This window comes from Hippoglossus stenolepis, chromosome 14 (genome assembly GCF_022539355.2).
Source record: "Hippoglossus stenolepis isolate QCI-W04-F060 chromosome 14, HSTE1.2, whole genome shotgun sequence".
NCBI classification, from domain to species: Eukaryota; Metazoa; Chordata; class Actinopteri; order Pleuronectiformes; family Pleuronectidae; genus Hippoglossus; species Hippoglossus stenolepis.
The window spans coordinates 20106657-20122273 of NC_061496.1; the positions used below are offsets into that span (position 1 = coordinate 20106657).

Sequence of the window (15617 nt, forward strand, 5' to 3'; positions counted from 1 at the left end):
TTGTTTTTCCTTGTGATGTAAAATCTACTTGATATGACTCATAGACTTTGTCTTTTCATCTCTTTATTTCAATTTAGAGCATAAGTACTCCTTAGATACATGTATGTAGATGCCTCATTGGAAGGAATTTCAATCAGCAGGTTTCCTAGATTTAGATTTAGTACAGTGGGTGTGTATTGTTAAACAAAATACTCACTAACCTTAAACTTCAATCCATTTTACCATTTAAATTTGTTTTCATTGTTAATTGTTTAAAAAGAAAATGAGGGATTAAATGAGGCTCCTGAAATTTGATGAGGCTTCAAATTGTTAATCTGAGCCTCTTTTGTTTGGCTTGTTCATTCCTCAATGAGACCAAAAACAAACACAAAGAACACATGATCTCAGTGTCATCAGGTGATGAGTACGTTGCCCCCTACGTCTTTGCTTAATAGTTGCTAAACTGATAAATAATAATACTTTCAATCTATTTTTCATGTACTGTAGTCTAATGTCTTCCGTGGCCACCGCAGGGTTTGGAGGGGGCACATGTAATTCAACTGGGCAAGTCGTGGGTGTGGTTTACAGCGCCCACATGGCCCAAGTGGCAACCATAGACTGTGGTAGCCTACCGTGACGTCACCCATTGGTTTGTGAACTCCAGTTTTGAAGCCTATATACAGTCTATGACATGGCCGCAAGTGGATATACTTGACATTAGCAAGTGGAAAAGCAGTGGCTTTATTTAAACAGCTAAGAAACGCCACAGTAATATGTGCCATGTGTAATGATTCAGTCCAAAGTTTCTCATTTTCAGCATCAACTCTGCCTGGTCAGAGGTCGCTCTCATATTCCCGCCTCAGCAAAGAGGATTGAAAACAGTAACAGGACGTAAGCGGAAGAGGAGGAGCATGCCCTCTGAAATAATAATCGGCCAATGGGAGTGAACATCCGGTGAGTCAGACCGGTTAAAACATGGTTAAAACATCACTGTGTAACTCATATAATCTGTAAACAGGGGGGAGCAGACATTTACATTCAGGAGAAGGTGGACATCTTAGTAAGTGAGTCCTCTCTCGCTGTGAAGAAGAAGAGGTGAGCTTGAATGTTTTACAGTCTGTTATTAGTTGTGGTGCAAAGCAGTGAAATCTTAGACATATTTTTTTCTGGCATAGTTATTTTGGTGAAAGTCTGTGTGTCAGCATGTGTTTCTGTGTTGATGACAGAGATGCACAGTTAGTCTATGTCATGCTTCACACTTTCTACTTGCATGTGTGTACACACCATATATGTATGGGAATGTAAGTCTCAGATGAAAAAAAATCATTTATTTTCATTTAACAGCTTCTCGTTTAGATGAAGTTAAAAAAATATGAAAGCAAGACTCAGAATAGAGTAATATAGGATCGTAGAAAATAAATCATTTCTTTATTTATATTTTTAAATGATGTATTGTTTTATTTTTTGAATTATGGTTTGTCTACTACTGATTACATTCTTCATTCAACTGGGATGGCACCCCGGCGAGCACAAGGCCCAACATTGCCCTTACGACGCCACATTTAAATTCACACACTCTTCAGTCCCCAAAACATGTCTGAGTTTTCATCCAGAACGATAAATCATTTAACTTTAAAAAACGACCTATCATACAATATTGAAGCAAGTAAGTCATGGATCCGCTCCTTGATCAGCATACTCATGCATCTCATTCTAGATTTAACGCAATTATCTTGATTGACTCAATCACACTATGTGCAAATCAATGACTGGAAAACAAAGGGTTGTGAAGGACGCAACACACTCATCATGAAGTGGCTTCACATCACAGTACAAAACCACAAATTTCACTCTTTCCCTCATTCCTGCCGCTGCTAGCTGTGTTTCCTCTCCAGTATGGTTCAGAAGGTGGCAGTGATCGGTGCAGGACCTTCAGGTCTGACCAGCATCAAGGCCTGTTTGGATGAAGGCCTGGAGCCGACGTGTTTCGAGAGCAGCCATGACATCGGAGGACTATGGAGATTTAAGGTTAATGATTAACTGTAATCATGCTCAATCATGGTCATGGGATTCTTAGTCTGTGAAGGACAGTAAATGAAAGTGAAACCCTCTCTTTTGTCATATGAACAAATCAGCAATTAACATGTTAAATAATTGTTGGAAATAATGTTTCTTATTTAAATCAGAACATGCTAACCTGGAATTGAATGCAAACACACTAATAGTGAAATAGATCATAGACCTCCCTACAAGAATGTGAGCTCACACCAGAAATCCAGCTCTGTTCATTTATACTCTGATAATACAATAAAAAACATTCTGAGCTTGAAATCGTTAATTAGGGTCGTACTTAATATATCTACAGTTCATGCTACAACCAGACCGGCACCGCAGTGATCTAGTATTCTTGATTTCAGACGAAGCAGAGAAGTGAATCTTGTGTCCATCATATCTTTTTCAGGAGAAGCCAGAGCCTGGCCGAGCCAACATCTATCAGTCGGTGGTCATCAACAGCTCCAAAGAGATGATGTCGTTCAGTGACTTCCCTCCTCCTGCTGAGCTCCCCAACAACATGCACCACTCTGAGGTGCTGCTGTATCTGCGCCTCTATGTGCAGGAGTTCAAGCTGCTGCAACACATACGCTTCCAGGTCAGTTATTACTAAGAGGAGAAATATTATAATGTAACACACGTCTATTAGGACTTTGAATGTGAAAATGATGAAACTAGACAGTTAGAGAGTCTGTTGGTGGTTATGGAAAATAAATAGGTGAATTTTAATGTAGTGATTCAGAAGAATCTTTTGAGTGCTTCCCTGGAGGACAGAAATAGTGCCACACTCTTTTTTAAATCTAAATGTCCTAAACCACCCTGTGTATTTTGATGGTTTTTATCATCATAATGTTTTTATTTAAAAAAAATTGGGGGGTAAAACATGATGAATACCTATATTTTCTATCACCGTTGATTGCTAAAGCCTTTTTATGCCAGTGACAGCTAGTGGGTGGGCCAAAGGTCGCAGTGACTATTTTAAGAACACCTTTAAGGAAGACATTTTTATTTGGTACAAACATTTACTTGGACTCAAGAATGACCTGATCAGGTCACTAAAACTCTAAAACCTTTTTTGGGAGGGGGGAGGGGGGGTGGTGGTATAAGATTGCAGGGCGGGAATTCTAGGTTTTGTTCATGTGTAGCTGTAATTTTCAGATGTAGGGTGTGTCAACTGTGGGGTTCTGTGTCCCAGACCAGCGTGCTCAGTGTGGAGCAGAGCCCAGACTTCGCTGTGACAGGCCGGTGGGAGGTGGAGACGGAGAGCGGAGATGGCCGGAGGGAGACTCGTGTTTTTGACGCAGTGATAGTTTCCACAGGACACTTCACCAAGCCTCACCTGCCACTCAGGGACTTCACAGGTAACCAGGATTCATAATAGTACTCCCCTTCACATTAGCAAGAAACACACTGTAGTTGTTGTGCACGTTATCTAAATGCAGCTTAATATGGAACATTATCTCTTTTCTTATACCGTTTCAGGTATTGAGAGCTTTGAAGGCAGATATTTCCACTCCTGGGAATACCGCAGTGCTGAGGGGATGCAGGGGAAAAGAGTGCTGGTGATTGGGATTGGAAATTCTGGAGGTGATATTGCTGTGGATATCAGCCGAGTTGCTGAGAAGGTACTGAAATACCTCTTTTTTTTAAGTATTGGTTTAATTTAAAGTACAACAGTGTCCAATCGCTGACAGTGTAAAATATATTAAGCACATTGATATTTCCTCTCTCTGGTGTGACCCGACTCGCAGGTGTACCTTAGCACGAGGAGCGGTGCGTGGGTTGTCAGCCGTGTAGGACAGGAGGGATTTCCTGCCGACCTTGTTGGGACTTCTCGAATGCATTTGATGATACGGAAGCTCTTCCCCTCGTGGATCAACAGTATCCTGGAGAAGAAGCTGAACGAAGCGTTTGACCACACACTATACGGCCTGAAACCAAAACACGGGTATCAAGATACTGCAGATACATTTATTTCATTGTATGGTCAATGTTCAGTGATTATATTTGATCACACCCCACAATATCAGACATATTTCCTTTGCTATCTGTGCAGCCTTGCCATCAGTGAGTTCATAGTTTAACGATTGTCGTGTGGGTTTGTTTTCTTGTGGCAGATTTTTTGCACAGATTCCTGTTGTAAACGACGAGCTGCCGGCTCGGATCCTCGCAGGTCGTGTTCAGGTGAAATCAAACGTGAAGGAGTTCAGTGGGTCCAGTGTGGTCTTTGTTGATGGGAGCGTCATAAACAAGGTCAGTATTAGAACATTTCTTAGAGGGTGGATCAACATTTTGTATGTGCCTGATCCATGTCACATAATGTAGAAAATGTGTCATATAACACATGTTTGTACAAATCGTGATGGTTTCAAGTCCCTGACTAGAAAAACAACACAATCATTTAAATGCTCATAGTCAAAGGGCAAAGAGCACCCTGTTCTTTTCAACGCCATCCAGATTCAACTTTTCAAAGTAAACCGCAGATCTGATTTAGTTGGCAGCACAAACTATAAGATGCTCACATGCAAACACAAATTCTCTATCTACACAAGTATAACCTTCTTTTAGGGGATGGGGGGGGATGGCACAATTTGCAGATTATTAAAGTTGGATGCCACCCTGGTCATTTTGGTTTGAAGGGAATATTTATTCAATCTTGAAGTGTTATATTTGTTTCACACAGGTGGATGTGGTGGTGTTTGCCACGGGCTACAACTACAGCTTCCCCTTCCTGCCCTCAGCCCTGCAGGCTAAATCGGGTTACAGGCTGCGTCTCTACAAACACGTGTTCCCTCCCGGACTCACCCAGCCGACGCTGGCGGTGGTGGGCTTCATCCACGCCTTGGGGGCTATCAATGCACTGGCTGAGATGCAGGCCCGCTGGGCAACTAGAGTTTTTAAAGGTAAAGGATTACAGTTACATGTGTACATGGACAGTTTGAGCATATACCTTACCTTGATGGGAAAAGCATTTCGCAATATGTGTGATATTTGAACCATGAACCTCTTTTTCAAACTAGAATGTTGCTTCCCAATCATCAATTGAATATTTCCATTATTAGTTATAATATTTATGAAGAGGTGCACCACAGTGGCTACAGCGATACCCAAATCCCCTGAAGCACAAGGATAAATGTGTCTTCTAATGGCTTTGGTGTGTTTTTTTGTTTGTTTGATTTGATTCTCTCCCATGCAGGTTTATCAACCCTCCCCTCAGAGGAGACTATAGTGAAGGAAATTCAGCAAGACACCACAACAATGCACCAGAGGTAGGATATGATTAACCAGAAACATGGAAATATGCTGAATCAAAAAGCACTCTGTCATATGTATCACGGGACATTTTAAAAGTTCTTATCTTACTGTAGCCTCGTTCTTTGACTGATTTAAAACATTTCAGATGATTTGTGTTTAGCTCAAAAGTACTTTATATGCTGCAAAGGGAATTAAACAATTCCACCTTAGACATTAAAGTTCCCATATTTCTGTTGGTTTTATTGGTCGGTTTTGCTGCACACAACATGACAAGACAGATTACAGGAAAGTGAGGGACAACACTTCTTGTTTGCAATTGGACAAAACCTAGATCTGTTGAATGTTATTTGCTGTTTTTGTTCCCTGCTTGAATTTTTGCTGACGCCTTATTCTTTTAAACCATGGCACATTCTATTGTCATATTGACAATTGCATTATATAATTTGAGCAAGGAACAGAAACATAAAATTACCTTGATGTAATCATTTAAAATTTTTAATTTTGGACTCAATGTGCTGAACACAGGCAAGGCAGGCAGGAGCAGCTAAAGCAACAAGATTTATTTACACAATGTAATTGGACTAGATAAAACTGAAACCGCTTAGTGTCACAGTCACTGACACTATGACACATAGCAAAGGAAATTGAATATCCCAAAATGTGAGGGCACTTCACTCACATTGCTGTTATCCTGCTGCCACAGAATGAGTTGTAAACAACTTAAGAATGGTTCTAAAATTCAAGAAAGCACTTTCATTTCTCAATGTTTTTTTTCCCCTCACTTTCTTATAAATAAAATCATGGGTTACACTCACTGGTGGAAAAGAAGCAGTGATACTTGTTGTAAAGGAGAATTTGATTTTAATAATATATTAGTGTATTCGCACCTCAGTATTTTGATAATATCATCATTTGAGCAAATATGTCTTAAATGTTCCTCCTTTATTGTCAAATGTGAAGCAACTGAAACACATTTTTGTTTCATTCATATTTGTTTGATCTCCCTCCTTAAGATATGCCTGCTCCGAGCGGAACCCCCTGCAGGTGGAGAACATAGCTTACCTGGACTCTCTGGCAGAGCAGGTAGGGGCCTGTCCAAGCATACCGTGGCTCATGATGAAGGACCCCAGACTGGCTCTGCAGGTTTTGCTGGGTCCATGTACTCCATATCAGTACCGTCTGACTGGACCGGGCCGGTGGGCTGGTGCCCGTCAAGCCATTCTCACTCAGTGGGAGCGTGTGATTCAACCCTTCAGGACCAGAGTGGTACCACAACCAGAGCCCAGACCCTCCTCCAGACTGAGCATCGTAGTGATTTTCTCAGGTGTTACAATGTTGTGCTGCTTCTGCTTTAAAAAGCCTCTCTGCTTCTTCTCCTCTGCTCAGTGAGCTGCATGGTTGTGTATGTGTCCATTTTAAAGTTTTTAAGAGATCGTGCTTTTGGACTGTTTGAATGAGAAATAAAATGTTTTTTAAACTAAACATGGCAGTTTCTTTTTGGCATTTTGGATGGGAGATTAAGATTAGTTACGAGCTGAATGTCCGTCAAAAGAACGGTTAACTTAGAATATAAAATGCACTTTACCATTTAATTATTTTAAAAACTCTAAATGCAAAAGAATATATATTTTGAACAAACTATCAAGGTCAGCATCAACTGATTAGTGAGTATAAGTGAAAGGATGCTCAGTAGTTCATGTGTTTATTATGTTGCAGCACTCTATTATTATTATTATTATTATTATTATTATTTTATTATTACTGAAACTGATTATCAATCTGTATACTGTCAGTAAAGAATAACAGTGGGCTGTTATGTTCCTCTTATACCCAGCAGATGGAGACAAACATAAAGCTAAATTTGCTTCCTTGTACAAACAAAGAGCTGATTTGCCAAACTTTCCATGAGCTGTAGTCTACATTTCTAAGCAGTGAGTTTAATAATGGTTATTATTAATAACTCGTGTGTTATAAGAGAGGAATCCATGCATGAAAACAAGGTTTGAACAGGCTCAGAGTTTATTTTGGTTTTGGTCGACCTCTACTCTGACTCCATCTCTGTATTTATATTAGAAAATAGGAAACTTGTGACTCTTCAGCTTCTAAACATCAACAGATGTAATGACTCGCTTTAAAGTGTGTGACCTTAATGATTCATACATTTATGCTGCAGGATGACAGGATGTGTTTTTATGATTTATGCTTCACAGTGTATGTTTTGACAGATGATTACTGGTTTACAAGAGTAGATATGATCTACTATTAACAGGCCCGTAGCCAGGATTTAAGCAATACTGATTTAAGTTTGCGAAGGTGGGTCACTTGTCCATCATCATTTACCCCGGAGCCCCTACAGGTATGGGGAATAATACCTCCTCAATGGTAGCTACGGCCATGACTATTAACTATGAAAACAACAACTGATTGGTCGACTGAGTGATTGTGGTCGGGCAGCAGCTTATTTGGCATCCAGCTGCTGTTTCCATCTCATATTTGGAGAGAGACTCGCTGTTTACTTGTCCTCCTCTGGGACTCAAGGGTCAGCTCGAGCTACTGATCAACTTTCACATTCCACCCTCACTCCCTCTAGTGTGGGACACACATACTGTGGGACAAACACGCAGCACCAGAAAAAAGTATTTCTTCTTCTTCTTCTTCTTCTTCGAGAGAGAGAAAAGGTAAGAAATCAGCGCGAACTGCGTGCACACACACACACACACACACGTGGACAGTGGATGGCGACTTGAGAGCGCGTGGAGTTTGAGATCGGGCTCAGGACAGCAGATAGAATCTCTTCTCTGCTCTGAGGCTGCAGACAACGCCCGAGCCCTGAGTCCACAGCACTTAGTGGGCTGTCGTCCTAACTGCAGCCCGGGCTGGAGGATCACTGTGTTCCAAACCTAAAGTGCGACCAACCTCCACAGAGGAATTCACGCAGCAGAGTTTAGCTCGCGGTGAAGGTTTGGTTGTGCAGATTATTCAAGAAACGCACAGAAGCAGAGGAAGCCCAAAGTTCAGTGGGGCAGAGCCACTGTTCGGTGTATAAACCGTCCGAGGACGTGTCATACAACCACACACTGCAGTGTAGGGCCACTGTTGTGATCTGACTCCTCCACACTGATCTGATCCTGGTTGTTTCCTCCACTGAGCTGAAGGATGAGTCGTCGTGTGGCAGTGATCGGAGGAGGCAGCTCGGGTCTGACCGCCATCAAGTGCTGCCTGGACGAGGGGCTCGAGCCTGTGTGCTATGAGAGCAGCGAGGACATCGGGGGTCTCTGGAGGTTCAAGGTGGGTCACAGGGGGCAGTGGGTCTCACTTACCACATACTGTCAGTCAGTTGAATATTTTTTTATTATTATTATTGTTTTTTTTGTTTTTTCATTTTATTTTATAGCCTATTTTTTTCTATTTTGTACTTTCACTTGCTTTCTTGTCAACCTTGTTTTGATTATTTGCTGCTCAAAGGGGGTTCGAGCTTGTGTGGCACTCTGAATCCACGTATAATAAAAAACAATATATAAAATATAAATAAGATTTGCACAAATCACACGACAAGAACAACACAGTTACAATGTAGAATCTAAATCCTTCCATGCCTCCCTCTCGATTCCCCTACTACCCCTACCTACCTTGGGCACCCACTCCAACAAGGTTAATTGTATGACGTCACTGACCTGACCATGCAATGAGTGATAGAAAACTGATTGCATGAATGTAACCTCTAAATCCGCTACTGCTGCTGTAACAAGTGAATTTCCCTGACGCGGGATCAATTATGTCACAAAATTTGGTTGATTTTCTGTTCTGCAGGAGAATCCGGAGGCGGACAGGGCCAGTATCTACCACTCTGTCATCATCAACACCTCCAAGGAGATGATGTGTTTCAGTGACTTTCCGATCCCTGCACACTACCCAAACTACATGCACAACTCGCTCATCATGAACTACTTTCGGATGTATGCTGATCACTTCCAGCTCACCAAGCACATACGCTTCAATGTAAGGAGTCCTCACCACCTTTCTGCTTAAAATGATCTTTTCTTCTGAAGTGTTGCACCATTCTCCCCCTTAGTTTCACATCTAAAATGCTAATCATTTAAACACAGCAGAAAATTACATTTATAGTCAATATTTGTAACCATTCCTTAAAGACAAGTCTGTGTTTGAACTCTTTCTGTCTCTGTGCCGCACAGACCCGAGTCTTGATGGTGAAGCAGCGATCCGATTTTTCTCACTCAGGCCAGTGGGATGTTGAGATAGAGACCAAGGACGGCAAAAGAGAGAAACACATTTTTGATGCTGTGATGATCTGTATTGGACATCACTGCCACCCCAACCTGCCTCTCCAAGACTTCCCAGGTACAAATGGCATTGATACCACGACGCTCCTCCTTGAGAAGGCTTCTCCCTGCAGGAGCATGATGGGAGGAGTTTGGTTGTCAGGGAGATTCTCACCTCACCTGGTGTGGCACGATATAAAATGGTGGCATTCAGCCTCTCTCTCCCTCCCCTTTCTGACTGTATTCTGACTGTATCTTTTTTGGCTTCAAAGGCCAGTTGATGATCAACTTTTTGACCACAGTATGAACACCATCTGCAGTGTTACAGATTTATTTCTTACACTAAGACCTGGTTATTAACATCTGTCCTGAGTCATCCGATCACAAGTGGTCAGCGTTCAGTTCAGGTCTGAAAGCTCCCTAATGCATCCTGAGATCTGATCATTCAGACAACATTTGGAGGCGGTCTGGGACGCAGGTGGCCACGTTCTTTTTACTGTGTGAAAGCAAATGCATCCTGGGCCACATATGAAGGACCTCTTACTCATCACCTCCCTCTCATCTCGCTTGCTTGCTCTTACCGACAAACACACACATTGACAATGGACACATCCGTTAACTCAGGCTGGGTAAAAAACAACAGCCTTTGGTCATCAGGAAAAGAAATAACATACATATGTATTTGCATATAGAGCAGGGAGTTGAGCTCCAATCACAGGTGGTCACAGAAGACACATTCAGGGCACATTTTAACACTTTTAGAGTTGTCCACTTGTGATCGTATCTCTCAGGATGGATGTTAATACCAGGTCTAAACGGGCCCTTGGATGAATGGAACAGTTTGCCGCCACAGAAACACACATCCACCCATTAAACTCATATAATATATATAGATATTCTTTGTGTGGCAGTTACAATTCTGTTTTCTTTTTTGTCAGGCATTGAAACTTTCAAGGGAAAGTATTTCCACAGTCGAGACTACAAGAGTTCAGAGGAGTGGAGGAATAAAAAGGTGATAGTGGTTGGAATAGGAAACTCTGGCGGAGACATAGCAGTGGAGCTGAGCAGAGTCAGCAAACAGGTAGGACTGAGATATTGATTCATGTAAATGTCTTAAATGTTTTTAACGTCATGGAGAGAATTATATTCACTGATTCTGTTGCTCAGTGCAGAGGATGGCTCATCATTAGAGTCAAGATCTAGAAGATATTCAGAACAACAGACAGTTTAGGTAATATTGGAATAGTGTTCACCTTTGAATTCAGTTCCAGACATTGATTAGATATAATGTTCCACCTCATTCTGTGACTGTTTGTTTGTGGGGTTAGAAAACAACTCAGGTGTGACCACAGGTCTGCGAGGACGTGAAGTTAATAATTGGATACAACTACTAGGTGAAATGTTCAGGAGCAGCTTCCTAGTAGAAACAATATCAGTGGTAAAGCAATACAATTAAAATACCAATTTGGCAGAGACAGGTTTATGTGAAATAGTTTTTAAACAAATGACTGAAAACACACACACGCACTCTCACACCAACTGTACATTGTAAAACATGTCACAAAGGTCAGATTATTTTTTTCCTTGTGTCAAAAGTTCTCAGTTTGTCAGGTGATGTGATAATTAAAGGTCAGTCAGGAACTTGTAGTTGTAATCCTGAATTCCTTTTGTGTCGTTTTTCGGCTCTGAGATTCATCTGAAGATATTTAGATTACAGACAGAAACAAACTTCTGACACATCAAAGTCTGGAGAAGTGTAACATAAAGAGAAACTAATCCCTGTTAGTAGTGTTAGTAGTGTTAGAAGTAAAACACAAAAAACTCATGTTATGAATAGAAGTTTAAATCAACCAATCATATTTAGTGATGTCTGAATTTGTGTTTTAAAAATGAGAATCAAGAATTATCAAGTTTGTTTTTGTTTTAGTTAAATTTGAATTATTTTATAAAGATAACATCTGAATGAGCCAGAATCTGAATCTGATGAAAAAAAAAGAAATCAGGAAAATATAAATATGTATTATGTAATCAGGGTTGGTGGAATCTGGATTATTTGAGTCTGTATTATTTAAATACAAATTATTTACATCTGGTTTATTAACATCATAATTATTTAGCTCTGGATAATTTTAAGATGATTTATTTAAATATGTATTATTTAAATGTGGACCAATTGAAATCAGAGTTTTACAGTTCCAGTTGTACATGCTACATTTGCATATTAATATTTCTGGGATTTTGTATGATTATGACTGTCTACCATGTGTTCTCTCCTCAGGTTTACCTGAGCACTCGAAGAGGAGCCTGGATTCTGAACAGAGTTTGGGACAATGGCCTACCCCTTGATTTGTTCTTTAATAGGGTGTCGAGAACTTTACAGAACATTCTTCCCAACAGTGTTGTGTGTGGTCTGGGAGAGAGGAGGCTCAACAAAAGATTTGATCACAGTCTGTACAATCTGAAGCCAAAGCACAGGTACTGGATCTACTTTTTTACACCTACATAATGTGACTAAGCAGCCTTTCTTCTTATCTACAGCATGTGTTAGTAGTGTAAGCGGCAGAGCTTGAGGGTGAAAATGTCCAGTGCATTAGTCCAGAAGAAGATATCTCGACTGTTATGGAAGTTTTCTGGAGGCTGGTGAAAGGAGAACTCAGGCAGCAGCTGATGTCTTATGCAGAAGGTTTTAATGTAGACTCGATGCATCAATGAGACCAGAAGGTGCCGCAATATACAAACGCTAACAGAGTAACATGAGCAATTGTCAGCCCCAAGTCTGAAGATGTCTCCCACAGCATCCCCATATATCTTCCTCTACTTGCGTCACCCATTCTAACAGCACATCCATGAAAGGCAAGAATTTCTGTCACTCTCTATGTTACATGTAGGTGTTCACATCCTATTGGATAGTTAAGCCTAGAGTATGCATTCCTAAATCACATTGTGTCCTGATGTCTTTCCACTGGTGAAATACGCAAAAGAGTTGAAGTTGGTGCCTCTCTGTCTGGCGCATCTGTATTAGATATGAAAGTACCTCAACGTAGACACTACAATGTACTGTTGGTTGGCCCTTTATCTATAACCTGACCTTGGGTAATGCTTAGAGAGAGAAGGGAGTGTGTGTGGAATTAGACAGGCATTATTCTCCTGTACAGATATAGTGTAATATACAATAATATATAGTCACATATACAGTAATGTGTGAGGATGGTCAAAAATTCCTCAACATCGACTGCTGTTGTCAATAGTCATGGTCCCCTTATGATGCATTTTCTGTAGTTTAACTTTCATGAACAATTTTAAAGACTTGTTATTTCTATGGCTTTATGGCAAAACTATCAGCATCTTACTTCTGATCATCACGCTGTTATTTGTCATCTAGAAAAAGCACTTATTGTTACATAACTAACCATGAATCTAATAACATAAATCTCAGGTTGAGGAGCCAACATCCCACAGTGAATGATGAGCTTCCCAACCGCATCCTGTCTGGAACGGTTCAGGTGAAACCCAACATCAGCCGATTTCGAGGATCCAGTGTGGAGTTTGACGATGGGAGCATAGTGGAAGACGTTGACCTGGTGGTAGGTTGAGATAATTGTTTGTACACACTCACAGTAACACCTCTGCTCAGTACAGCTGCCAAGTAGTGTCAGACCAACATGAGTCACATGTCTTACAGGTGTTTGCCACAGGTTACAGCTTTTCCTTTCCGTTCCTGGCCTCACTTGTGGTCTCGGTGTCTGAGAACAAAGCATCTCTCTACAAGTATGTGTTTCCCCCTGAGTTGGACCGTCCCACACTGGCCATCATTGGTCTGATACAGCCACTGGGAGCCATCATGCCCATCTCTGAGATGCAGTGCAGATGGGCCACACGTGTCTTTAAAGGTAAAGATCCAACTTTGTCCTTTTCAGACGTATTTTGTGTTTTTAAAAAGAGAAATCTAAATGTTGCTTTTTCCCACAGGTTGCGTCAAGCTTCCCTCAGTGGCAGCCATGCTAAAAGATGTCCAGTGCAAACAGGACTCCATGGCCAAAAGGTACAGCAGTGGATTTGGTTAACTTTGTGATCACTGACATATTTTATATCTACATTTGTCCAATTTTGAATTCCACAACATGACCAGCTGGAATTTCTTTTCCAGGTATGTGGCCAGTCAGAGACACACCATCCAGGTAGACTACGTCACTTACATGGATGAGATCGCAGAACAGGTTGGGGTTCGGCCAAACTTCCTAAAGATACTGCTGACTGATCCCAGGCTGGGACTAAACGTGTTGCTCGGCCCTTGCTCGCCGTACCAGTATCGTCTCAGAGGGCCAGGAAAGTGGGCCGGGGCCCGTGAGGCCATCCTCACTCAGTGGGAGAGAGTGGTTAAGCCCATGCAGACCAGACCTTGTGATGATCACAACCCCAGGAGGTCATACAAGGGGCTTCTGATTCTGTCAGCTGCTGCTGTGGGCTTGGCTGCGTACATTCACAGGAACAACCCTGCTTTCCTACAAGATCCCACTGCACTGCTGGACCAGATTAAAGCGTACCTGCCTGTACAGTGATGTGAAATTTCATACTGATTCCTTTTCGGCTCGGATCACTTTTTACACATTTGTTCATCCAATTTTTTTACACATGTTTCTTACAATTCACATATGATTAGATACTGGTGGCAGGTGTCTCTAACGGTTTCTAGTGTGGCTCCCACTTTGTATTTCAAATAAAAACAAACCTAAAAAGCTACTGTCTGAATATAGACACAAGGAATCAAGGAATCCCCCTTTCCATTGGGCCATTAGAGCCTGAGAGAAAAGTAAATAAACCCGACCCAAACTTGACGCCGTTAATGTGAGCTGTGTTAACCTGCCCTTCACACATGTGAGTATTGCTTGTTTTCCCCAATTACATGTGCAGTGTAAAAAAATCAGTCCAGCCAATGTGACTGACCCAAACCCGAATATTGGGTTCTGATGGGTCCCGACAGGTCTTGACAGACTCCGGTCGGGGGTCCACACTATATGGACCATCCAAAAAAAGAGAAAAAAAACAATTCACCTTCTTATTTTTCTATGTCATATCTATTCAATAATGCCACTACATTTCAGCAGCAAAGGGCAGCTGATGATATACTATGCTAAAAGCTATCCTTCATCATAACACATTATGTAATTGCTACAATCACAATCTGGGTGGCTGTGGCTCAGGGGTCTGAGCGGTTGTCCTCTAACCAGAAGGTTGGCAGTTTGACCAGATTGCCCCTTCTCATAGAGAAAAGTGATGCACTGTATGGATCTGAATGTATAACTACTGTAAAGTGCTTTGAGTGGTCATCAAGACTAGAGAAGCGCTTTACCTTCTGATTTTCTTGGCAAAGCTGTGTACTCGTACTGCTAATCTCTGACTCATATTCAAACACAGTGTATGAACATGTGTTTTTTCTGAGTGTGAGTTTTTTTGGGGTTGACTTAGTAAAAAACTAAGATTTCCATAATTATGTTTTTGAATGAATTAATAAAAATATATTTTCAAAATTACAAAAGCTGTAACTTTTCATCTTTTGATAACTTTGTTTGATTCTTTTATGCAAATAAAATGACGATTTTGCCCCCAGAGAACACCTTCAGATTTTTTGTGATACACATACCAATATGTTTTACCACACTTTTAACAGGATTATCATAAATCACATTCTTTGTAAGTTCATGAATGGACAGCAGTTCCGTTTTCACCAAGGTTCTTCAATTTTCTCAATTCTTGGTCATATAGTTAGTATTTCTAAGAACAAGGAGGTAGCATGAGGCAATAAACCACAGCTATTAATGTTCCCCATGACTTTTAATGAAACTATCACTGAAACCCAATGCCTTCAGTGTATTCTACATCTTTAAATGGTGTTCAATCCAGCCTGCAAGGCTTTCCTGAAATCATGAAATAGAATGAAGCCATTGTCCTTGATCATTTCACAGTAATTCCACATATCTAGAAGAAAACAGATGCTATTTTAAAACTACCATTTAAGAAACCCTAACCCTAACCATTTTTGAGATTACTTAG

The 15617-nt window shown here is 41.0% G+C and overlaps 2 protein-coding genes across 3 annotated transcripts; both read left to right on the forward strand.

Annotated features, from left to right (window-relative positions):
- The first annotated feature begins 1875 nt into the window (after nt 1–1875).
- LOC124854711 (flavin-containing monooxygenase 5-like) lies at nt 1876–6675 on the forward strand. The gene is made up of 9 exons (XM_047342992.1): nt 1876–2007; nt 2441–2629; nt 3227–3392; nt 3514–3656; nt 3783–3979; nt 4149–4284; nt 4715–4934; nt 5228–5300; nt 6300–6675. The coding sequence occupies exons 1-9, from the start codon at nt 1876–1878 to the stop codon at nt 6673–6675; spliced, it is 1632 nt and encodes a 543-aa protein (XP_047198948.1).
- A 1086-nt stretch (nt 6676–7761) lies between these two features.
- LOC118121287 (flavin-containing monooxygenase 5) lies at nt 7762–15178 on the forward strand. 2 transcript variants are annotated; one of them, XM_047343231.1, is made up of 10 exons: nt 7762–7964; nt 8436–8574; nt 9097–9285; nt 9480–9645; nt 10505–10647; nt 11845–12041; nt 13003–13150; nt 13249–13456; nt 13536–13608; nt 13714–15178. In XM_047343231.1, exons 2-10 carry the CDS (start codon nt 8443–8445, stop codon nt 14123–14125), a joined length of 1668 nt encoding a protein of 555 aa, XP_047199187.1. In that variant the 5' UTR covers nt 7762–7964; nt 8436–8442; the 3' UTR covers nt 14126–15178. The 2 variants fall into 2 exon arrangements, with proteins under 2 accessions (XP_047199187.1, XP_035032940.2); XM_035177049.2 differs by having other exon boundaries at nt 8442–8574.
- Nucleotides 15179–15617: the final 439 nt, after the last annotated feature.